Source organism: Drosophila rhopaloa, unplaced genomic scaffold, assembly GCF_018152115.1.
Source record: "Drosophila rhopaloa isolate 14029-0021.01 unplaced genomic scaffold, ASM1815211v1 contig_69, whole genome shotgun sequence".
Classification (NCBI taxonomy): Eukaryota; Metazoa; Arthropoda; class Insecta; order Diptera; family Drosophilidae; genus Drosophila; species Drosophila rhopaloa.
This window is the reverse complement of record NW_025335166.1, coordinates 1,762,752-1,788,902: the sequence shown is the minus strand read 5'-3', so window position 1 is coordinate 1,788,902 and position 26,151 is coordinate 1,762,752. Positions and strand designations below refer to the sequence as shown.

The window sequence follows — 26,151 nt, the reverse complement described above, 5'->3', positions numbered from 1 at the left end:
CAAGATTAAAGCTAATTACGCACGCCGCAGACTGTTAATTAGACCATACCCAAAGTGGAATTCATATTGAAATCCAGGGAATCGGGGAAGTTCAGCAGGTAAATTCCCCCGATGCGTCACCAACTAAAACTGGTTTAAATTCTGTTTTTGTTTATTCCGGCCGTCTGCCCTGCAAACCACTGAGCAAGTAAAGCGATACACTCGCTTTAAATCGATCCCACACCCAAATCGGCATTTTGCATAAGCTGCTTTTGGTATAGCAGCCCGTAAACCGAAATCCAAACATCAGCTCGGTTTGCGGTGTATGGCGCTTGTGGCGATTTGGCCAAGTATTAAAATCACGTACTTGTACTCCAGTTGGCCGACACCTTTCACTCGACCACTGGCTATATTTCTGCGCTCTCGGTCATCAAATCTGGCCCAGGGTCACTTCATTCTGCTCATATTTTTGCGCCGGTCTGAGTTGACACTTTTGCCATCTGGATAATAGATGTAGCACAAGTCATTTGCCGTCAACCCAATAGAGTTTGATTCGTGGGGCTACTGACATCGATGATTTGCCATGAAATGCAATTATCCTCCATCACTTGAGTGGCGAAATATGAGTTAGCAATTAGAATTAGGACTATAACCTTTAACTAACATGTCAACTTTAAGCACTTTGTTGAAGCCTTACAACATTTTAATTTACGTTACTAATCCGTTGACAAAAACCCTGCTCTTTCCATCACCACCAATTAATTTTGAAATTAATAGATGCTCGGTTTTAGCCAGTGAATAAATAAAGGGCCCATTTCAACAACGCCCGCAGCAATTAAAATATTTACAAGCTAAATAGTACTTATACTATTATGTTCCTGCACCTGTTTATCCCTGCAAGCATTTACATAGTTCGTTAGAATCAATGAATTAATTGTCCGCTTTATTTTCACAACATTGCATTTCAACATTTGTGCAGGTGTTTATTTTGTGCCTCATTAAACCAACTGAATGGGTCATCAGCATAATCCTCAACTTCCTTTCTATGCCAGGGGGTATTGACAAATTATAAATTGGACCGTTTAGTAATATGCAGAAAACATTATGAAAACTGGATTTAATGAGTTCTGTTGCCAGTTCAAGTACAAATAAAATTTCATAAGATTTTTAAATATTTGTTGATTAAGTTTTTGTTAGAATCGTGGATAGTCCAAATTAATTAGTTTTGACTTTATGACTATTTAAATGGACGAAATATGCGAATGTATTTCAGTGACAACCATTTCGAACAGTTTAACTGCGGTTTAACATAACATCCACACCGATAAGCTTTTTCTAAGCAAATACAAAAACCTTATTTTTGGGACGAAAGCTCTTGGGGGCTACAATTTATTTAAGCTTTGCTGGTTAATAGTAATATAAATTAATTAAATAATATAATTTAAATAATAATTATTGTTATATAATTATGATTTAATAACTTTATTAATTATTTTAAGTATTCATTTATGATGTAAAACTTATAATATTTATTATAAATATTAATGAGTATTAATTCTCCAGAAAAGTTGTATTTTGATTTCCATTATTGTAATATTTATAAAAATTTAAATTAATATTCAAATATTTACCATATAATTAAAATGAGATTAGGTTAACATTAGATTCTGGAACGTAAAACAATGATCAAATTAATTGGTTTGAAATTACAAGGTTAAAACAATAAAATTACAATTATATAGAATCAGATAAAAATTATATTCAAGCAATGAACACTTAAAGTAGGGACCGTCGTTATTAGCTTTAGCTATATTTTTAAAAATCAAAATAAATATCATTAAATTTTGGTATCAAAATATATTATAATCTAGAATAATAAGGAAAGTAATGAAAATATAGTGTCTCAAGCGCAAATTGGGTACATTAAAAGATGCCGAGTTTTAGCAAGTGATAGAAAAGCCAACTTTTGTTTATAGGGGCTCCGTAACTTTAAAATTCGACTAAAAGAAAACCAAGGGCGTCCGCCACGAAATACTTTCCCGTAAAGACTTAAGAAATTTCATTTCAACGAGAATAAATTTTTGAGTTTTTTTTGGCTTATAGACCGCTGTACTAGACAATTAACAGCGGTTATTTAATTGAAAACGATTTTTTATGTATGGGACCTAAATGATATGTTTTGAACTAATAAGTTTAATTTTAATCATCTTATTAGCTCATCTAGTAGTCCCTCAAATCCATAATTTATTCAATCGGAAGCTTCACTTGCTTCTGTATTTAACCCTTCAATTACTCGAGTATAACTCAGCACACGGATCCATTAATTTGTCCAGCCATGTAGCCTTAGGTTCTACATGCTAATGAAGCTGTCCATTACACAAACAATGGCCCTCCAATTATGCGCATCTGTATTCCAACTGCCTGAGTCAACAGCAAAGTTCACCTGCCAATCAAACGCCCATACATAATTCAAATGGAGCTCCAATCAGATATAACCATTAGCGGCAGTAGTAGATGCTCAAATCTACTACGTGTTTTTGCTCAATTAGATGAACCAAAACGGTTTCTCACAATAAAAGTATACGAGGCTGCGACATTGGCTGCAATATAATATCAAAATAAATTGTGTTCTATAAAATGCAATATTCCCGCTTACAACATTTTGCTTTTAGACAAAAATTTCATCAATGAATTGCGTGGCCCTCTGTGCTGTGCAAAATAAATTATTAAAGCTCCACGATAAATGCAATTAAGTTTACAAAAACTAATTGAAAATTCCGCTGTTAGCATTTTCGAAATTAAACTTAAATCCGGCAAAGTCATCCCCACAGGATGACAAGGCGGAACTCCTTTAATTAGATTATTAAGGACGACCTAAATGTACAAAACTTTAACATGCTCCACTTACATCCACCATTTGGTGGAAATTTAATTAAAAAACTTTTGGCCACTCGCAGGGAGGCAGAGAAAAATCTGTTTGTTCTGCAGCCCGACAAATAAATCTTTATGGATTAAGCGGACCGCGTGTGTTGTTGTGCCCCTCGCCAAAGAATTTTCGGAGGAGCTTTAAAAACTACTTTGTTTGTAGCGAAGAGGCCTGGGAAAAGTTTGGCGGCGGGAACCAGAAGTGATAGAGCCCCGTCCGAGGAGGACGGCGAGGTTCAAGGATCCATCGACGGCCAAGTGATTTATGCGCCTGGCCGAAAACTTCCAGCCGAGCGTGTGAAAGCCACCCGATTTTGGCCAAGCTGCTGCCGTTGGTTTAATGAACTCGAATGTTAATAAATAAATTTGTCAATAGAGGCTCTTACGTTGTCGGTGGCGCTGGGTTATCTGCTGCTCGCAAGGAACATAATGAAACGAAGATGAATGGAAAATCGACCGTTGTTGGCCAGTTTAATTTGCTGCTGAGGGCAACACATTGCCTGGCTAATGAGCTGCGATGAATGGCAGCGAATCCCGGGAATCCCTGAATGGCGGAATCTCGACGAGCGTTCGAGCCGGGGCTTAGACTGACAAAGGTCTCGCGGGCTCTCATTGATACCGAAATTGTCAAACAGCTTAGAACTTCCAGTGCTGCGGAATACACAAAATAGGCTAATTAAAGTTAATTAGACGGCGAAATGGTTGAAGTCGACCTGAAATGGAAATTGATCGAATAAATGCCAGAATCTTTAATCTGGCCGACTTCATAAAGCCCCCTTTTTATCGTCCTATTTAAACGTGATTTAATTTGATTTCTATAGCCGTATGTCCGCACATGCAGCGGATTTTACTGCCGGCTGACCAATCGACTCGGCTCATCTGGGGCAATCAACACATCATCGAGGCGGGGCACCACCCTGCGCCCTGGCATCGTCCTCCTAATGGCATCGACATCCCTATTATCCGTATCCTGCCCATCATCGAACCCGGGCGGCATTATCGTTTGTTTTGATAGGTTTTTTGCTGGCTCCTTCGACAGGATAATACTCCACACACGCTCTGCTCCTGCTCTGCGACGGGCAGCTTGCTTGTTGTTCGGGCAACGCAAAACAGATTCATCAATTTGGTTATCCAAATTCCGGGCTGCCGGAAAAGCCGGGATCCCCAACATTGTCAGGTGCTTACATACATGCGCCCAAAAATAGACGAATGCAGATTGAAATTGATGGCCCGGTCGTCGGCTTAGCTCCCCAGCCACTTTCTAAATGTTTAAGTTCTCGATTACACGACAAAAGCAGCTTTTCGGCAATTCAGCGCTCCAGCCAACAGGCCAGGATTACTAGCAGGTGAAAAGTGCTTACGGGTTGCACTTCAAAATGCGATGGATAACAAAATGTCTATCGGGTATCGGCCATCAGACTATCAGACAAATTAAGGTGCAGACTGCCGAGCTGATAGAGGATAAAAAGCAGGGATACAAAGTAAACAAATAGCTTGGCAGTCCATTTACTTTTCGGGACAGAGACAGCTTAGTTTCGCAAAGTTGGACTAAGAAACTTAGTCTTTTACCTTCTCAAATGGTTTGCTAAACTGCTGGTTCGCCTAATATACTTTATCGGTCTTACGACGGGAGTTAAAATTGATTTTTGGTTTATTTATTGCACATTTTTACCATACCAAAGGAGACATATTGATATTAAGCCAAATGTTCTATTGTTGTCAAACCAAAATAGTAACATATAAAAGCAAATCAAATTGGTTCCCTGATATGTAGAGAGTTTGGAAATTGAAAAACGGTTGTCACTGGTTACACAAATGTCCTCACTCGTTTTAGCCCGTGTAGCATCTCCAAATAATTTGCGACAAGCTGAATTGATTGTATTGGCAACAAGTGGGTTGGCAAAACCCCAAATTGCTCATCGATTCCGGCAACCAGCACCCGTTTTCCTAGTGCCTGGCACATGTCAACATCGGTTTATATCCGTGTTTTTTGTCGTCCCCGTGGCCAAGTAGTTTTCCCCCGATTTTCTCCCTCGGTGGCGCAAATAAACAAAAAGCGTTATAATAATATGCCATGCTCGAATAAACTCGCAATTGTGGCCAGGACAGGGCGCTTGTGAGCCGAGTTTTCCATATCCTGTTCGCGGTTGGGTGGCTTTGTGGCCGCATATGAGCGCTGTGACGAAATTTGGTTTGACGTTGTTATCGCTGCAATGCCATTGGAAGTTGCCTTCACTCTGACGACTAATTGCGGCCTCCACTTGATGTCGAATGGTCGGGACTCGAGGAGGAGGAATCTGGCGAATTCGTTATTTAAATCTCTGTTCTCTTTCTGTGTCTCTATTTCGTTTTCGCTGTCCATGTCTGAGAACTTTATATAAATGGCATTTTCACTTGCTTCGTTCCCTTTCGCCAAAGCAATTTCGCTTCTTTCCTCGCGCTTTCAGCAACAAAGTTTGCCTCTAAAGGAAAATCCTTGATAAATTGTCACCGGCAAAAGAATTTTTATCAGCAGTTTTTATGCAACCTTCGGCTGCACTCGTTGAATGAAGCGATTCCGAAACTCTTGTTCATTGCGACTTATTTCTATAAGGTATTTTCCCCAAGTCTCTGGCCAGCAGTGTCCGGAAACTTGTTTCGCGGACAAAAAATTAACGATTTGGGTCAAGTTAACATCGTGCCAGGAAAATGGGACAAGTTTTCAAGTTTTCCGGCCGCTTGTCATTTGCATCGATAAGCGGACCCACTGCCCCAGAAGCAATAACAATACGTTCAGTAAGCCAAATAATCGCGGGCAAGACACACAGAAAAACGTGGTTAGAAATACTAATTTGAAAAGATTATTATTAGCCGTCTGCTTATATAGAGTATAGCAAAACACTTATAAGTAGCTGAAATAAATGGGCTTGTCCTTTGCTAAAATTTAAATGTGAATTATTAAAAGGGCTTGTAAAAAATAATTATTCAAAATTAAGCAATCTGAGAGCGATTTACCACAAGCACAACTATTAATATTAATAACTATTGACCGAAATAAAATTAGTACATTTTTGCTTGTAATTTAAGTTATTTATAGATTCACCGCTTGTCCGCCAATCACTCCAATGTTTTTTTGAGTGATCCAGCACACACAGTCGCAGGCGGGGAAAGCAATTTGAGTCCTAATGAGCAAAGCGACGAACTCACTGGGAAGGTCAAGTCTTTGTCCTGCCGATAAAAAATGATAAGCCAAAGGCGAGGCAAACGCGAAAGTGAAGTGAAGCACACAGCTGGTGGCCATGTCCCGAGGCAGGGGCAAGGACACGTTTTAGTACACTGTTATACGCCCCATGGCCGCGTACGTATAACAGTGCGGAGTCCGAGCAGACATTTGCATGCGGGGCGCGTTCGCTGGCTGAGTTCTTTTATGTGGCCATTTGGGCGCCCTAGAGCTGTTTTGATACTTTATTTTCATACATTTTTATGGGCTAGTAAGCAAATTGTCGGGGTGCATGGGCGGTCGAGGGGCGTGGCAGGGCTCGCTTCACAGAGGATTTACATGTGCGAGTCGATGATAGATTCGAAAGTGAAAAAGCGTAATTAATTTTATAGCTTAGTTGCCAAGCGGCAGAGGGGTATATGAATTTGGCAAATGACGGCGATGCTTTACCCGCAAATTAAATTGAAAGCCTTCGTTCAGTAATCTCGGAAATAGAAGCGAAATTCTGGGAAACTGAACAGAAAACAACCGAACAACCTGCCAACTGCCAATTCATTGTGCGTCAAATTAATGACAAAGTAAAATCCACAAAAAAGCAGAACACGAAGCCGAGCGAGGAAAGTTTGCCAGCATGACAAAGAGCTTTCCAAAAATGTGGAAATCGGCGACAAAGCGGAAAGTCTGCTGTAGTTTACCCTGTTCTCAGGGCTTTCAACGGTCTTAAACCACATAATCCATTGATGTATCCCCTAGCAGAAAACAGCATTTTGTTGCGATTCAAATTTTTGTCACTACATTATCTGTAAAACTATTTATCTCCGCCTTGGAGGCATTTTTTGAGTGTAGATTGGTTTCTATTGTGTGCAATTACTTTCCTAACATTAAAACAAAGAAAAAGGAAGTTAACTTCGGCAAGGTAAGGTTTTAATACACTTACAGTCATACCGAAAAGGGAGACAGCATCGCCTGCGCAGATATAAATATGACAGCTATAGGATATATCTTTTTTCTCGTTGGATCCGGAATGCTATATTAACTCATAGTAATAATAGCAGGTTGAGAGCCTTTATTCTGCGTGAATAGTATGTTAGATACATGACAACTATAGGATGTAGACACACATTAACCATCAGTATCAAAGTATCAAAAACATTTATTTGAATATTCATATAAAAAGGCGATTGATAGGATCGGAAATGTCTTCTTCACTGCGTAACAAACTTCCGACCAAATTATAATACCATCTGCAAAGATATAAACAAACTAAAAATCTTAAATTTATAATTAATCCTACATATCTGTCATATATCTGCAATCTGTGTAAGAGCTACATATAAACAAAGAACTTTATAAATAGTATTTTACTTATTTATTATTAATAAATTATTTTACATGATTAGTTTCATCTTAAAAAGACTTGCGGATCGGACATTTATATCCTATAGCTTTCATGGAAACGAGTACATTCCTTGAGTTCACCATATCCTGAAGCTGTCGTTATTTTCGAGCAGCGCACGCTGTCATTAATTTTCAATATGACTGAAAGGGTATTAGGACTTGGGATTCTACTGTTCCCTAGTTGTGGAAGTTTATAGCAATTTTCAAAACCCCACCCGCTGAACTTCAGTGCTCTTTCCAGCAACCAACTTAGCAAGAATGGCCCCAGGGTTTTTTTTGGTAGAAATGCGAAAATCCGCGATTTTCGAAACTTCCCACACGCAGGCCGCAAAATGCGAGTGAGAGGGCAGTGCGATTTGGCTTATTCCGAAAATGTTCCGAGCTTCCATGGCAAACTAATCACGGATGCAATTCCACGAGCCGTCACCGCAGGAAAAAGGGCCGGTACCGCATGCACTATTTCGGCCCGAAGCCAAAAATCTGCTGCCGAACAACGGTCGAAACGGAAACAAAGTCACAACCAATTTTGTAATGGTTGCGTACTGGCCAAATTTGGCAAATCCAATAAAATGTGAGGGGGTTGTGGGCGGTAGGCGGTAGGCGGTAGGCGGTGCCAATCCAATTGGAAAAATTGCGGAACAGTCCGGTCAATTTCTGTTCAAGTGTCGGTATTGCAGTAGTCACCTGAAACGAATGGCACAACTACAAGAGCTGAAAATATGCTGGGATAATGGAGACAGTGTGTGGTGAAGGGCAGTTTTAAAACCGACAAAGTGGCTTTAAGGCTTCGTCTCACCTTTTTCCGCAGATTTCTGAGTGCGTCCCCAAGGGGCCCTGACCTTTAGTTAACTTTTCATAATCGATGAGCAGGCGAATCCCATATAGAGAAGGTGGCACCACACCCACGCCAACCCCCAGACACAATAAAGGGTTTTCAACTTTGACCCTGCGCCCATACATACATATAGATTGGCCCCTACCCGAAGGCAATAATAAGAAGTGTGGCTGGAGCAAAGTTTTGGCAGCCTGAAGTGGCTCAAGGAATATATATTTTTTATACTCATCCTATCCTATCCTTTTCTTTTTTTCTTTTTTCGTTTCTTTTACAACCCCCAGGGGGGTGTCTGTGTGTGCTGGCTGGTAAATGTTGTGCGAAAAGTGTTTTAAAATGAGGATACCCGGCTTAAAGCATAATGACCAACATTTTCGAGAGGTGAGTGTAAATGGTTGGCTTTTATCTGGAAAAACAAAGAATGGGAGGAGTTGATATCCCAGAAGAACATAAAATAATCATAAGCATAATGAAAAGGTTGGCATTTGTGGATGATGTTACGTAGAACTTAAGATTTAAAATGTTTTATATATATTTCAAATTTCGTTCTGCTTGAACTTGCCGCGCCATTTCATAGCAGCCAGCCTTGTCAATAATTTAAGCTGACCGTTTTTGGTATTTACTTTATTTTTTGGTATATTGGTGAAAAAGCGCAATACAAAAATTTATTCTTCCTTGAGTTTTCCATCGACTTAGCTATCGATTGCTTAACTGGTGTTTTTCTGTCAGCCATTTTTTGGCGGTGATTGTATCAGAATACCCCAAAAATGTCCCAAATTTTAAGTTAATCCAGCAACCTGGGTCGAAACTCCTCCTAACTACACTATTTTTCTTTGGTAACCCTATCTAAAATATGAGTTTAGCCCTTAACTCGATAACACCATAGCTCGTCTGCAGTTTGATACCTTAATTTAAAAGAAAAGTTTTTAATTACATGGTGTGTATAAAAACTTTAGCAAATAATTGTTCCTTCTGGAGCTTACGGTCTTTAAATAAAGAATTAAATATAAAAAATATTTTAGCTCAATAGTTGTATATTATAAATTTATCTGAATTCGTGAAGTTGTATGAAAATACAATCTAGTATATTTTTAAGTGCCGGCATGGTATATTTTAACAGTCGAGAAGCGGTCACACTGCTTGTTCTAATAAAAACCAAAACAATCTTAAAAATCGGCGTAAATTAAGTAAATCACCGCTTTCAAAATGACCCAGGACATGCTGCTTGGCAACGAGGAGCCGAGCAAGAGCAAGGAGACGTTCCTGGAGAAGTTCTGCGTCCTGGCGAAGTCGGCCGAAGGAGTCGCCTTGCTGGACGTGATTCGCCAGGCCCTGGAAGCCCCAAATGTCTTTGTTTTTGGCGAGCTACTGGCGGAGCCATCCGTATCGCAGGTATATTATATTAATCAAACCCATTCTGGCCTTCTGACCTCTTAAAACTTATTGAAACACACACAGCTGAAAGACGGCCCGAATGTCAAGCACTTCGAGACGCTGAACCTATTCGCCTACGGAACCTACAAGGAATTCCGCGCTCAGCCGGAAAAATACATCGAATTGAGTCCCGCCATGCAGAAAAAGCTGCAGCACCTGACCATCGTCTCACTGGCCATCAAGGCCAAGAGCATTCCCTACGACCTGCTGCTCAGCGAACTGGAGATAGACAACGTCCGTCACCTGGAGGACATCATTATTGAGGCCATCTACGCAGGTGAGTCCCCCTAATGAAATGGTTTGGCGAGTTCAAACTTAGCACTATTGAAGAGATCTTACCAAGACGATTCTGTACACAAAACCTTAATGACTTAAAATATCATAATATTAAGAAATCGGTAAAAGTTTCACCCAATGGCTTTGTTTATAAACCATCTTCAACCGGAATTATTTGAGGCTTTGATTTTCTGATGTTTTGACAGTACACGAAATTTTATATAGTTTTTTAAAACACTTCAATTAATTCTCCCTATTAAACTTATTGCATTTATGGATTACGTATTTAGTCCGAACTTAATGAAGTCTATACCTAAAAAATTTCACCGAATATTCACTTCTTTGAAAGTGGCCACAGAAAGCCAGAGGTCATTTTGGTGACTCTTTTATAAATCTTGCTAATTAAAAGCAGTCCTAGACCTAAACAATTTTTTTTATTTTACAATGTGGTTTCTAAATTATAGAAGGTAAAAAGGCGAATAAGAGTATACAAGTTTTCAAAGACTTAGTAGTCAGAGGAGAGTTTTAACTGTCTCATATACTATTGTAGGATTTGTTACGCATAAAAATCGAACTCTTTAATGGCTGAACTGGTTTACAATTTGCATCTTTTTCAACTATTTTAGCTTCGCTCCAAAGAATTTTTCTTGAAAATAACTTTTGTTAAATGAAATTCAAGGAAAATCAGTGAAGTTAAACACTGCAGTCAGTTTATTAGGGAGCATTCCTTTTACTTGATGACTTCAAGTCAAAAGTTCTCAAGATTCAGTGTCTATCTGACAAATCTCTTTGGTTGGCTTCCCCCCATAGTTTGCATCATTAAATCAATGCTAATTTTATCCTACATCTCACCGACGAGTGAGATTAACATTTTTCGTCCAATTAACATTTTTGAGTGGCTCTACACCCGCGCCGGCAGCCTAGCAGCTGTGAAAGCAGTCGCCCACCCATTGCCACCTAGCACCACCCTACTGGCAGCACCACCACCACCAGCTCCACTTACTAGCAGCACAACCCATTCCTGGCCACCATCCTCTAACCACCATCGCCGCCTGCCTTTGGGCAGTGCACTTGATTAGCTGGGACAGCTGGCGCATCCTGGAAAACGAAAACAATTGGACGAAGGAACTGGGCTTATGCTCGGCGAGATTCATTAAGCCAGTCGCTCTGGCGCCCCACCAGTTGATTCCCCTCCGCTCATCCCCTCGGGGAAAACAGTTTTTACGGCTGCCAACGTCGTCAGCTGGATGAACACTTTTGCCTCGATGATTTCCTTTCTCGGCTCACGCTTCGTTGGCCTCCCTACAGTCAAACTTCCCTAATTGTCACATAAAAAGTCGACTTTAAGTCTAAGGTTAGCGAATCACTTCTGGAAATAGTCCCTCGCGATTAGAGTTTTTTCGGTCAATTGAAAGCGTGCCCACAATGCTAAGAGTATAACTTTCTAATTTCAACGTATTAAAATTAAATTAAGTTGCAGAACTAGATTTCGAATTCAAACGATAACGAATGTTGAGATTGTATTAGGTATGCGAATATCATGTTTTTCGATGTAGTGCATCGTTTTACCTCTTTCGGGTGGAAGCCTTCAATCCATCATTCTCCCCGCACAGGCTGCATAATTTACACACTTTCCACTTGTACTTCCGAACTCGGTCTGCATGTCTGCCGAAAGCCGTAAATCAAACGCAACACCCAGAAGCCGGGTCCAAAATATCGCACTCGGAAACAACGCTCGTGTAAGCATACTTACGGCCCTCGAATATGGTGCTAAACTTGGTGCTGTTGATTTTTGAGCTTTGCTCGTGATCTATGGGCCGAAACGAAAACAAACAGAAGCTGTATTCTATGGGGCAGGAAACCAAGCCTTGGGGCGGATTTTGGGTTATCGTTGGTTTTAAAGCGGCTTCCGACAAGTGTCCACTCGATGTATAGAACAAACCAAACATGACCGGAACATAGGGGCCGGAAAATACTTTATGGCGGGCAAAAGCAAATAGCATTTAGCAGTTTTTAATGGAGTCTTCGCCGTCCATTAGGTGAGCAAATACAGTGACAACTCAACGCCATCTGCCCCATAAATTACTTCACCCCCACGACGCCCAGCGAGCAAACCTCGAAACATCTCCTCACCTGGCCCTCCTAATTGCTTTCCAAATCCAGGCTATGAACAGACAAATAAATTCCCCTGCCCCAGCCAAGATTTATGTTATGATAGCCATCATTAGGGCATCATTTGGAGTGGCAGGAGGGCCAGAGCCAGATGCCTGAGTGTGATGCCTGATGCCAGGTGCCTGGTGCCTGGTGCCCGGCGGAATGCGAAATCATTGCGTTTTATTAGGCGCCGTAATCTGACATCGCAATTTAATGTAGTTGGGAACGGGAGCCGCCATTAGCCGGCGGGCAGGTGGAGTGGTTCCCTCGGCCGCGATTCCAGGTCATCCCATTAGAGCATCATTTGTCTCGCGGGACGATGGCATGGGGATATGGTAATTAAATGCCTGCTATAATTGAAATTCGCTTGAAATTTATTTCGACTGGCTCCATTAGAGTCCCAGCTCTTGATTGATTCGGCTTAACTAAGAGCTTGGAAAGCAGGAAATCAGGATATACTTTTTTGTAACCTTAACGTTTTTTTTTACATAGTTATATATAAAGTGACCCCATTCAATTTTCGTAGACAATAGATAAATAGAATTTATTATATTTCCAAAGCCAGGAAACTCTAAATAGGTTCACTTAAATTACCTGAAATTAAATACAGAAACCCTTTACAAAAACGTGGTTGATCAAGTTGCATGATTTCCTACCGTGCATGCATTGATTTAAAGTTTTAATTCATTTCTTGTTGACTAAAAATGTAATAAAAGAACCCCAAATAATACTTCAAGATTGCACCTTTGGCATTCTACCCTAAAAAATCGATCCCATTGTATGCCATTTCCAGGACAGCCTCAGTGATTTTTAATTTCCTTGCCATCTCGTCATATTTTCCCGACTGCCTCAAAACTAGTCTTGCTGCAATAACATCCCATGCTGCAGCAGTAGAATTCAGAGTATCTCTGGCAAATAAGCAAAGCATGTTTATAAACTCAGCGCCACCGCATTTGGGAGGAATGCCACTGCCACGAAGTTCCCTTTGGGCTGCACCCTTTTAGTTTTAGTTGCCGAGCTGTGAGTTTGAGTTTGCTGGGAATTGCACAATTTGTCGCGCCTGCTTGATTATATTTTTTGCGCGGTCTTTTATTTCTTTTGTGTCAAAGAAAAGTTTCGCATAATTCGGGGTCCTTAAAAGCGGCTTTTCAAGTTGCCTTTCCGCCAGGCTCAGGGATTTGCAATTCAGAGGGAAGTAGGGTGATTTTGTTTATGGGTTGCACGCGAAAAAGTTAAGCGCATGCCACTTGTACGTAACATTTTCTGAACGCCCCGCAAAAAGTGTAAACCCCTTTCGCAATCGGTTAATTAACAGTATGCCAATGGCTGAAGCACTGCATGAAAATCGGCTTTTATCCGATGAAAAGCTGTTACATCAAAGCCCAGTTTACCTAAATGAAAAGCCACGACCTTGCCACAAAGCCGAATATTCAAAAGCGACGCTGTTCGGAGATAATTTGCGCTCTGGCGGTAAATAAGGACTCATCCGACTCCGTAGGGCCTCCGATTGCACAGCTGTTTTTGATTGCATAGTTTTCGGCGCCTGGAGCCCTTTGCACTGGGTCAGCCGGGAAAACTTTCAGATGGCGGATGTCTCTGTGTGGCTGCGTAGAGCACTTGTCTGTTTTAGGTGAAAACTTTCCCGCAGCTATCCACTGCCCCATATTGATGGCAGAAGTTTTCAGCCCACTCGATTGCGGTGAACGGTGAAGTGTGTGGTGCTGGGGTGTCGAAAGAAGGCTGTTCCAACGTTATGAATTACTGAGAATAAGTATCTTTAACAATAAATAATATGCTTTTAACAGAAGAACGCCTGGTAATAGTTTTAATGAAATTTGCAAACGTTTTTTGTTCCAAATGGTACAAGCCAGGTATTTGGTAAATATATTCGAGTTACATTTAAAATACCACACAGTTGAAAACCATATAAGCCAAACAAATGTGTAGATTTCATTATTTTAATCATAAATGAAGGTAATTTCCTTACTCTTAGTAGTTCCGAAATATTGGGTTAATTAATGAATAGTGCGCATTTAATTTTTTATTATTTTTTGTTTTTATTATTTAATGACCGCCAATTTAAATCAATAGCTTTAATAATTTTAAAAATAGACAAACTTTACTAGTATATAGCTAAGATGGCAACACTTTTTTGTTGGGTGCTTTCTTTACCTGTTTTATCCTGTGCCATTATCCTCGCCGGCTGCTGTCGTTCGGTTTTTGTGTAGAATTTCAATTAATAACTTCCATTTTGCTAGGGCAGGTGGCAGGCGGGAAAATGTCTGAAGAGTTGCCAAAGCTGTCAGCGACAGGTGCCCAGAAAAAGAGAGCGAGACTTAAGGGTCCCTTTGCTGGGCTTAATAAATATGTGATATAAACTCGAATTCCACAAATAAAAAGTCCTTACGGTGGCCATATAGACATAAGCGAACTTCGTATTAAAGCCATGTTAAGTAAATACGAACACAGGCATTTCGTAGAAATATTTTTTTAAAGTTAAAAATAATATTTATACTTTTAAAGTGAAATCTTTAAGCAACGAACTTTTTTTCTAGAGCTAAGTTCATTAAAAGATTTATTGTAAATTATTGAAACGTGTTAGTCACCGAATTGATTGCGTTTAATATAACTGAACACATTACACACAAAATTTTACACATGGATTATTAAAAATCCAACATACGGTGACGCCTTAGAAAGCTCTTTTGACCAAATTCCAAAATTCCTTTTTAGCCTGGATATTAGCGGTCCTTAGAACCTTCTAAGAAACAAAAAAAATCACAGAACTCGGTGGTATCTCTTTTCCAACGAAAAATACTTACAACCTTGTGAAATTAGCTTGAAACAAATTTTAGGGTCATCCCCGACCATTTGCGAATAATTTTTTTTCCCATAAAGGTATTTGTATAAACTTATAGTTTAAATGCTTAGATAAAAAACTCTCATTTATTCGATTTAAAACTTTAATGGTCAAATTTCAGAAGGTACCATGCATCCATTTGTTCAACTTTTTATTCATCTCTTGATGGCCAACCCCATTTGATTTTCATCAGCAGTCGCCACAGACCACAGCCGTCGGCGGTTTGACATCATCGCCTTCTGCCGCTCCGAAGATTCATTCTGATGTCCGTCAGCGGCTTTTTGCGCAATTTGCGGGCGGAGCAGTAAGCATGATTGATTGTCCTGGCGTTGAATTCCCGCACGCGACAGCAGGCGCCCACAGTTTTCGGATGGGTGAAAATACAAGACACATGTCAACGCCTGAAAGCCGCACGCATTTTACAGCACTTGTGGCCGGGGCGTCGGCCCACCGCGGAATCCAGAATTTCCCCATGTTTTCCAATTATTCGCAGCGTACTCGAAGGCGTCAAATCAATAAGAATTTTGCGCCAGCTCTTAAGATAATTAGAAAAGTGTTTGATAAATTGTCAAACCAAACCGCACGGCGACGGAGCGAGTGGATGCGAGAAATTGAATCTCTGGGCGAATTCCCTGCATATTTGAGTGAATATTTATGACACAAAGTCGGTGCCATAAACACAGAAACTTGGTCCACGGACTCGTCCCATTGCTGTGCACTCGTTCAAGGACACAAGTGGTCGTAAAGTCAAAGGCAAAGAGCGCTCAAGGACTTAACTTGGGCTAAGCCATGACCAAAGCCGGCGAGCGGGGAGCGCGAAGGCGACAGTCACTTATCCACTTCCTCGGCCGAGAAAAGTTTAAGCCTCGGGCCCTAGTTCGGTTCGGGGTAGAACTATTCAGTTTTCGGGACCTTGCACTGCAACTGGGACTTACATTCCTGTCAGTAAAAACGATTTCCAAATCCTCTTGCTATAAATTGTAATCCCGCCGAGGGGCTTCAAACTGAACGACCATTTCAAATTAATTACTCAAACTACTTTGGATGTCGGCCATCGCATCAAATTGCATTTGCCGGCTAACGCCGGGCGATATTTTTGGTAATTGAGTCGGAAAACAAAGCTAATCGCCTGTAAGCCACTCCCACTTCCACTTCCACTCCCACTCGGCTTTAAGGGATGCCCCAAAGTATCGAAAACAAAAGTTAAAACCTTGGTTTTTGATTACCAACTGTACGTGTCTCTATCACCGCAATATTTGCTAAACATTTGGGGTTTTGTGGTGCGGATTTGCGGATTTATGAAACTACAGCTTCCATTTACTTGATTGTAACCGGTTTTATTTTGTTTTCGCAGTTATACAGCAGTTATCTAGCTGTTTTCTAATCAGTTTAATTGATTGAGCGTTTGCAGCGATTGCTCTGTGGAATACAAGTGGGGGTGATTGATTGCGTATACTTAGTTGGTAGAAAAGGGGTTGGCAATTATCATTAATTTGGAAAATGTAGATAGTGAAAGCTATAAAGTATAATGAAATTTAGTTTGAAAATTTAGGAAAAATTCAATTTGCCTTTATGCTGTCTATATTGTTGTATATGAAAAGCTGTATAAAAAATCAAATAATCCGAAAATATGAATTTCATCTTGTTAAAATGCAATTTATTTTAAAATACCTTGCCTTACCTTTTTGTTAGTTTAAGAACTTTCCTAATCGAATTTATTAAGAAATACAATGTTTATTCTTTTATTTTATAAATACTCATACTTTTCACAATTTATTTGACAAGTACTAACATTGTATTGCCTTTTCGTTAAACCTGCCTTTAGGCATTAAACTGGATAGCAATTATTAGTGCTTGTTCACTCAGAGTTTCAGGTTTTCCGCTGAAGAGGATGGCTTGGGCGCAACTAACTGTACAATCATCTGTAGGCACCATCGTAAACTTGTTGCAGTGGCCTTGAGTGCACTCCAAAGCTGGTACTTGGGGCGACACTTCGGCCAACTTCAGAAACTGTTCGTTCTGGGCAATTAGTCAAGAAAAAGTTGACAACGAGACTTAGCAGGCAGGCAACGCTAAAAGGAAGAAAACTTTCTCATTTTCGTTTTAATCTCTCGCCCAGACATCATCCACGGAAAGTTGTTCCAGAACACACGCATTCTGGAGGTGGAATACGCCCAGGGTCGCGACATTCCGCCAGGATACACTGGCCAGATCGTGGAAACCCTCCAGGCCTGGGTCAACTCCTGCGACAGCGTCTCCAACTGCATCGAAATGCAGATCAAGTACGCCAACGCCGAGAAATCCAAGAGACTATTGAACAAGGAGCGCGTGGAACAAGATGTGAGTGGCCAGAATAAATCCTACATATATTTTAATATCTGTTGCTATTTATAAAAAATGCATTAATCAACTAATTTTTCTGGTTTAACCCTTACAGCTCATTAATTTGAAGAAGGTGCTAAAGAGCCAGACTTCGGACAGTGATGAGAGCATGCAAATCGACACGCATGGACCGGGAACAAGCGGCGGATTGGGTCAATCGGAGCTGCGCAAGAAGCCCTCCAAGCTGAGGAATCCACGCAGCGCGGCAGGTGTGTATGGGTATTGTAGCCGAAATAGAGGAGAAATCGCTTCGGAGAACTCAAGCCACTCCGCGAAAGCTTCATTACGAACCCATTAGTGGAAAGCATTGCCATTAATTGTCTTTCCTCACCCATTGGGTTTCTCCTCTTGTCCTGTTGCAGTTGGCCTGAAGTTCAGCAAGTGAGATGACGCCAGGCGTCGCTCAAGGTCGCACGCAACGCCACGCGGCACTTGAGGTGCAAAGTCCGCCCGACTGCCGGAGGAACTCTTTTCACAGAAGATTTTACTTCGATTCGCCAAAACAAATGCCGGCTGTCCTCGTAATGGATTCCATAATTAGCATCAAATTGATCACCATTTAATAACAAATACAAAACCTGTAATAATAGAAACCTATACATCAAAACGCAAATTAATTAGACTATTTATTTACCCCCTCTGCGTGATTGGTTCTATTAAATGGGAGTCCAATGTGTATATGGGCAGTCTCAAATGAGCATTTAATTAATGTCAAAATAATTTTGGTTTAGACAAATGTTTACTCGACACACGTATAAATATGAATGTTGCGTGCTGTGGTCTCTTAACACATATGCAAATATTTCCGTTCAGTCGTGTTATTTGTGGCTAATTACCTGCAGCAATTTAATTCGGCTCTAGGACTTCTGATGATAGGTTTTTTAATTGTTTGCGTTAAATTATGACCGCAGATGGTGAATTCGCACGGCTCTGATTGAGTAACATATTCTCCGCAAACTAATAGTATTTCCACCAGAATTTGAAAACTTATCCTTGATTAACAAATGATATTACATTTGCAAAGTAGGACTTGGCACTCGCATAAAAATTGTGTAAATCAGCATTAATAATTCTGAGCAAACATGTATTTTCTGGATATACAAACCGCACCGGACAAAGCTCTGTTCATTAGGTTCCTCTAGAGTAGACAAACAATGCAGAAATTTGGATGCTGCACACAGTCCTTGTTATTTGACTTCTCCACAGCACTAAACACCATAAAACTGAGCCAGATGTGCGAAATATATCCCCCACTAGATGGAATGTCTGTAAGCAATTACTTAATTACATCCCATGCCATTGTTTCTAATAAAAGCTGACTGAATTCCCAGTACATCTTTAGTTGGATGGAAATGGATTTGTTCATGTTTACATGTTTGCCCTAAATCTACTTGCAACTATTATTCAGAATGCAGTTTGTCATTTTGATGTATATTGTAAAGCTTTAAAATAAGTTTTGAGAAAAATACATAAATAAGCGAAGTTGTCTTTAAAGTGTATTGCAGTTGGGATTCACTCTAGATGCTTAGCTTTATTGGGGCTGGTTGGGTTTTTAAATGCAAATCGCATTCCGGATCCTAACTGGTTATGTTACTCAGAACTTTGTTATTGAAAAATAAGAACAGTTAAAATTATCGTTTTAACAGCTTGGCGACAAATTTCAGCTTTATGCCTTTTCATTTTGTATATTCGCGCTTCTTAGCATTCAGATTATAATTTTATTCTCCTTCAATCTGTGTTCGTAATCGGGTTTATGCCATGATAAATTGTCGAAAATGTTAAAGTTGCCTTTTTAACAGGCTCTAATAAAATCTAGGGCAGATTTAATTTATTCTGAATATTGAGAACAAGTTTTTGAGATGTATAGAATATTTAAAATCAGCTGGTTGAAAGGAAATTTGAATTGTAGAAATCGCATTTTAAATAAAGGCCAAGGAAGTTTATTGACAGATATTTTTGATTGTGTATTTTAAGTATTGGTAGTTGCTTAGAAAAGATAAGTGGCTTATCCATCAAGAATTGATTTCGGCGGTATACAATTTTCTTAATTAATTATTTAATAATTGAATTAATTAGGTTATGCACCCAATTTTCAATTGAATTTAATTTTTACATCCAATTCTCGTGGATGAAAAGGGAATATTGTATTGGTGGGAAGCGTTTCCGACCCTATAAAGCTATTTATTCTTGACAAGGATCAATAGAGATTTGGGACTTAGGAGCGTGTCTAGGTTTTCTTACGCACCTCACGTTTATTTCAAAATGTGGCCACGCCCACTCTAGACAACAATGACCTCGTAGAGGCCAGTTATTGAGCGGCATATGTTAAAACCCCATTAAAAATACGATTCGGTCAATATCTATCGGCATACTCAAATTTTACGGATTTGTAGTACATATCAAGTGTCACTGCATATATCAAAGCGTGGTTCATATCTTATAGATGTTTTAGCTGCCATAGAAACGATGGCATCATTGTTTTTATACCCTTGCAGAGGGTATTATAATTTTTATACCCTTGCAGAGGGTATTATAATTTTAGGCAAAAGTTTGCAACGCAGTGAAGGAGACATTTCCGACTCTATAAAGTATATATATTTTTGATCAGCATCACCAGGAGAGTCGATCTAGCCATGTCCGTCTGTCCGTCCGTCTGTCCGTCCGTCCGTCCGTCTGTCCGTCCGTCCGTCCGTCTGTCCGTCCGTCCGTCCGTCCGTCCGTCCGTTTCTACGCAAACTAGTCCCTCAGTTTTAAAGCTATCTGCTTGAAACTTTCCCAAAAGTTGTCTTTCTATTGCAGGTAGTATATAAGTCGGAACAAGCCAGATCGGGCCACTATATCATATAGCTGCCATATAACTAAACGATCGGAAATGCCATAACTTTGATGTTTTTAAAGTTAGGAAGTAGGGATTTTCTATGGGTTTTTTTTTTGGCCGATCAGTCTGACCTACCAAATTTCATAAGGATCGGCTGACTATATCCTATAGCCGCCATATAACTGATTGATCGGAAATGCCATAACTTTGGTGTTTGTTAAGTTAGGAAGTTGGGATTTTCTAAGGTTTTATTTTTGGCCAATCAATCCGACCTACCAAACTTCATAAGGATCGGCTGACTATATCCTATAGCCGCCATATAACTGAACGATTGGAAATGCCATAACTTTGGTGTTTTTATACCCGTTACTCGTAGAGTAAAAGGGTATATTGTATTCGTGCAAAAGTATGTAACAGGTAGAAGGAAGCGTTTCCGACCCTATAAAGTATATATATTCTTAATCAGGGTCACTAGCCGAGTCGATATAGCCATGTCCGTCTGTCCGTCTGTCTGTCCGTCCGTATGAACGCTGAGATCTCGGAAACTATAAAAGCTAGAAGATTGGCATTTTGCATGCAGATTCTAGGAGTTCCTACGCAGCGCAAGTTTGTTTCAAAAAGGTGCCCTTTAACTCCCACAATCGCTTATATACGATTTTAAAAATTTAAATATTTCGGAAAAGTAAAAATGCAGTTTTATTGTGTTTATGAATACCTATCGAAATGTAGAAGAAATTTTTCAAATTGGACCATTCGTTAAAAATTTATGCGTGATCAAAGTTTCTATCTCCATCTCCCTCGCACTCCCTTTACCTGAGTAACGGGTATCTGATAGTCGGGGCACCCGACTATAGCGTTCTCTCTTGTTAAAGTTAGGAAGTTGGGATTTTTTATGAGTATTAAGAATGCATCATATGAATAACCGATCCGATTTTGGAGAATATAATTTACAGAATATTCTGCAAGGGTATATCAACTTCGGCTCCGCCCGAAGTTAGCTTTCTTTCTTGTTATACCCTTGCAGAGGGTATTATAATTTTGGTCAAAAGTGTGCAATGCAGTGAAGGAGATATCTCCGACCCTATAAAGTATATATATTCTTGATCAGGATCGCGTCCTGAGTTTGTCCGTCTGTCTGTCCATCTGTCTGTTTCTACGCGAACTAGTCTCTCAGTTTTAAAGATATCGACTTGAAACTTTGCACACACCCTTCTTTCCTTTGAACGCAGTATAAGTTTTAAAGTTAGGAAATTAATATTTTTTATGAGTATTAAGAATGCATTATATGAATAATTTTGGAGAATATAATTTACAGTTAGCTTTCCTTTCTTGTTTATCTTGAAATTGGTTAGCTGCGTTACGGGTATTTTAAAGTCGTGGCACTGGACTATAGCGTTTCTCTTTGTTTTATTAATGTACTTTTAATGTTTTAAGTATAACAAAAATCCAACGAATTAATGGAACATTTTTATGTTTATTTAAGTACATTTCTTTTAGAAATGACCGAGTGCTCCGATTGTTTGTTCTTATATTAATTTTGAGTGCATTAGCATATTGTTTTTGAAGTGCTAAAGAGCTAAGTAAATAAAGTAGGTGTCGAACAGGTTGAACGAGTCCGAAACCGTTACAGTTGAGAGGCAAAGTCAAAGTCAAGGCCGCGATCTGGTTTCTGTCGTTAACAATTGCATGTATTTCAAAAATCTTTTAGTGTACTTAAACTATTAGGTCGAAAGGTATCCAGGGGACAGTCCGTAGTGCGATCCGCTTTCAGGGAGGTGTTCTAGTGGTGGTGCTCGGGTGCTGGGGGGTGGGACTCCAGCCAGGCGACGGCGCGGGCGATGGCCTCTGGGATTGGGGGAGGGGTGGGGATCCAGGCGCCCGAGGGCTGGTAGCCGTTCTCATCGGCCACGTACTTGATGTCCACGTGCTCGCCCTCGGGGGAGATCCATGCGAAGTTGCCGTGGATGTTGCCATGGATATCTCCGCTGGCGGACTGCTCGATTCCGTTGGAGGTGTGCAGACTGGAATCAAATCCATCGGCGCGGACATCGTCGGAGCGCGAGACAACTTCGGCGTGGACATCCTCGGAACGTCCCACGGAATGGGGCGCTGGGGGATTGGCCACCGCCAGCCCCAAAACTGCGCAGATCATCACCTGAACGGAATGAAAGGATCTGAGTTAGATGTTCAAGGGGGTAAATTGTCCTGGTAGCCACTCACAAACTTGAACATTTTGGCTGTTTCTGTCTGGTCGAGAACGAACGTTGACTGATAACTCTATTTGATCGCGCAAAGCCTTTTTATATGATTGCCCAGCCAAACTCAACCCATAACAAATCGCTACATCTTGCATTCAATTGGTGCTCTGAGTTATGGGGTGACTTCGCGGATGCGCCCACTCCCATTAAAAAGCATCGTCACATGGCGACAGCTTAGCAAATGCCACACAACGGGATAAGTACTATATATAATCGCTTAATAGATGCTAAAATGAAACACTCGCATCAATAACGGGTCCCAAAAACAAAACGAGTTCGAAATCGGTCCCCCCCCAGAATCTCCCCTCTATGTGCTTGAATTCGCATTGTCAAACCGTGAACCACTTTTGCAGTCCCATCAAGATTCATTTTTGAAATATCGAAGCTCTGGCGACTTCAAAAGACGCCACCGACTTCTTGGACATGGTGTTTTGTCAAACACTACCTTGTATATCTATTGTTCAAACTTGGTTATTGCTTCTCTCTCCTAAGACCTCTCGTCAATTACTTTTCAGTTTGTTTTAAACCAAATTGTGGTGTTTTTAAACGAGTTAATATGTTAAATCTTCTATCATCTTCTCTTTGTTTGGAAACCACACCTAAGAGAAAGAAAAAAAGAGATTGGCAAGATAGGGTAATTGTCAAAATGCTTTGTATCTTTTATACCATTTTATACAACTTTAATACCATTTTAAAATTATTAGTTCAAAACAATCGTTTACTTATCGATTTTCACTTTTAGATAAAAAAATGGTATAGCATTTACATATTACATTTTGTCTGGTGAATCTTTAAATCGAACATAGAGCAAAGCATATTTAAAATATTTTTAGGTCCTCTCCAATAAAAAAATTGTGATGTCGCACTTGGTTTCTTAAAGGTCTGTTAGTTGGGACAGCCATTAAACTTTCTTAAATTCTGTGCAGCAAAAACATTTTATTAACCATTTCTTTTATGTGTTGCTGTTTGGTGACCAAACTTTTTTGCAAAGAGTTGCAAGACAATCTCAAGTTAGATTTTGTATATGACAATCGACTACCATTTTTCAACATTTTTATTCGACTTTTTTTTACCTTCGCGAACTCTTTTGTTATCGGCCATTTTCTTTGTACTATTTTCTATTAAAACGATTTTTCGAAGAAAAAGTTATATATATCTTTCAGTTATAGTACATGACTACAAAAAACATATAAGAGAAATATCCTTTAATAAATAGAGTTATTTAACAGGAAAAAAGTTTTACAGTAGAGGGTAAAAATTTTATGAAAAATTAATAACAACCTAAAATTGGAATGGAAAAAGGTTACAAACATGTGATATTTATTCCTATACAATATCCAAAAAGAATTTTTAAATTTTGTATAAAATTCTGTTTTGCCACAAAAATTTTTTAATCAATTAGATGGGGATTCTTTCACTATAATATTTGTTTTAGGGGGAGATGAGTTCTTGGTATTGTTTGTAATTTTGACAAATTAATAAAAAACTTGTACGGAAGCTTACTTCGGCAAGCCAAAGTTTTCACATCCATGCAGTTATGCCGAATGTTGAAGACATCTTGCTCTGCATAAATAGATATAGGCTATAGCCAACTCAAGGGACGAAAAATTCCTAAAGCAGGTGTAGGATATAGTCTTCCGATTGGAATTTTTTTTTTAAATGATTGCTTTTACACTTTGTGAAGCACATAACCAAATGTATCAGTTAAGGAATGTGTTGATCCAAAATTACAAAAAAAATGTATATTAGACAAAAACAGAGAGAAATACAATAATGTCTTCAAAATCAGAAAATCAAACGAATTTGATCCGATCATTCCCATTACAGCTATTGGATACAGATGTCCGATCAAGAATATAAAAACTTAATAAATGTCTCCTACGCTGCATTACAAATTACTGACCAAAATTATAATATATCTCCAGGAATAAACAAATGTAAGGATTAATACAATGTGATAAATGTAACAAAAGTAAAATTTTTACTGTAAATCTGAGCGTTTTAAGTTGATTTTTAAAGAGTTTTATAAGTCAAACTTAACTTCAAACTTAAACACCATTTTTTAAACTTTCGAAAAACATTTTTATTTCTTTCTTTTTAACAGTCAATAACACTGTTCGTTTGACAAGATACTGATCAAATGACAGAGCAAAATCAAAGGGGGTCTCAGCTACAGACTACTACTAATATTTTGGGATCAAGTAAAAAATATGCCGTTTTAAAACCAAAACAAAATCCATTTATCGACTTTCCCATACAAGTTTCGATCCATTCCATGGCAGCTGTATATAGTGTTGTTCCATTTTTATTAAATTAGCTATTCATTTATTAAATCGTACGAAATATCTATAGTTCGAGTTATATGCTTATATATTCCTATAAATATTCGTATCTATACTAAAACAGCCATATGTATGTTATAGTCCCCCGGTTCTTATGCAATTAAAACCGTATGACAGCTATATGATATAGTCGTCAGATCAGGTTCGTTCCGTTATATTCTATCTGAAATAAAAAGAAAGTTTTCTCCTTCACTGCGTTACAAACTTTTGACCTTCTGCAAGATTTTGTTTGTTTGTGTTATACATTTAATAGCAGTTACACTTAAATTTGTATAATTCTTAGCAATAACTCTTTATACAACTTTCGCGAAATTACCAAAAAACTAAACAATTTTTGGCTCTTAAAAACTTATATAATAAAAATTAAAGATGTCATGTAAAGACTAATATATTTTTGAAGTATGTCTATTAAAATCATTTTTAACATAAAATCTTCCTTTAAAAAAATAAATAAAAGGAAATTGGTTATACTGTTATAAGCAAGTGCATATATTTTTTTGAAAGTCAAGAAGTACAGCTAAACAACTAGGGCGATTCGTGTCGTCAGAACAGTCCGTGGAGCGGTCCGGGTTCAGGGATTCGGGTCTTAGTGATGACGGGGATGCTCGGGGGCCTGGGGGTGGGACTCCAGCCAGGCGAGGGCGCGGGCGATGGCCTCTGGGATTGGGGGGAGGGGTGGGGATCCAGGCGCCCGAGGGCTGGTAGCCGTTCTCATCGGCCACGTACTTGATATCCACGTGCTCGCCCTCGGGGGAGATCCATGCGAAGTTGCCGTGGATGTTGCCATGGACATCTCCGCTGGCGGACTGCTCGATTCCGTTGGAGGTGTGCAGACTGGCATCGAATCCGTCGGCGCGGACGTCCTCCGACCGGGAAACCACATCGGCGTGGACATCATCTGAGCGGGACACTGGGGCCAGGGCGGTGGCCACTCCCACAACGGCGAGGATCATCACCTAGATAGGGAGGATATATCCGGTTAAATTACGAGTTCATTATTTTCCTGTGGACCACTCACAAACTTGAACATTTTGGCTGATTTCTGTCTGATCGAGAGCGAACGTTGACTGATAACTGACTCTGCTCTGGTATGGCCTTTATATATGATTCCTAATCCAGTTGCTTTCCAAAATGAATTACCTATATTTGGCCATGTCTAAGTTATCGGGTGCACAAAACGCCCATAATGCCAACGAAAGGCACGGCCCATAAATTCTCCACTTGACACTGCGATACAAATGTCAAAAAACAAGTCCGGCACTGTTGGATAGGTGCCGAAATGAAACATGCTTCA

At 39.7% G+C, this 26,151-nt stretch overlaps 3 protein-coding genes across 3 annotated transcripts; 1 reads left to right on the top strand and 2 right to left on the bottom strand.

The window, feature by feature from the left end:
- Positions 1-9,432: 9,432 nt before the first annotated feature.
- LOC108038052 (COP9 signalosome complex subunit 7) lies at positions 9,433-18,052 on the top strand. The gene is made up of 5 exons (XM_017114766.2): positions 9,433-9,725; positions 9,792-10,044; positions 17,177-17,397; positions 17,495-17,648; positions 17,802-18,052. Exons 1-5 carry the CDS (start codon positions 9,540-9,542, stop codon positions 17,822-17,824), a joined length of 837 nt encoding a protein of 278 aa, XP_016970255.1. The 5' UTR covers positions 9,433-9,539; the 3' UTR covers positions 17,825-18,052.
- Positions 18,053-22,037: 3,985 nt separating this feature from the next.
- On the bottom strand, positions 22,038-22,512 carry LOC108037979 (larval cuticle protein 1). Its single transcript, XM_017114660.1, has 2 exons — positions 22,478-22,512; positions 22,038-22,412 (listed from the first exon to the last, which is right to left on the bottom strand). The coding sequence occupies exons 1-2, from the start codon at positions 22,487-22,489 to the stop codon at positions 22,038-22,040; spliced, it is 387 nt and encodes a 128-aa protein (XP_016970149.1). The 5' UTR covers positions 22,490-22,512.
- Positions 22,513-25,443: 2,931 nt separating this feature from the next.
- On the bottom strand, positions 25,444-25,911 carry LOC108037988 (larval cuticle protein 2). Its single transcript, XM_017114668.2, is given in 3 exon segments — positions 25,444-25,527; positions 25,529-25,813; positions 25,876-25,911. Coding segments are annotated over 3 exon segments (381 nt in total). The 5' UTR covers positions 25,888-25,911.
- Between the last annotated feature and the right edge of the window lie 240 nt (positions 25,912-26,151).

Coding starts and splice junctions, on each gene's coding strand:
- LOC108038052 (XM_017114766.2), top strand. CDS start 9,540: ATGACCCAGGACATGCTGCTTGGCAACGAGGAGCCGAGCAAGAGCAAG. Junction 17,398..17,494: donor AGGAGCGCGTGGAACAAGAT/GTGAGTGGCCAG, acceptor TAACCCTTACAG/CTCATTAATTTGAAGAAGGT. Junction 17,649..17,801: donor GAATCCACGCAGCGCGGCAG/GTGTGTATGGGT, acceptor GTCCTGTTGCAG/TTGGCCTGAAGTTCAGCAAG.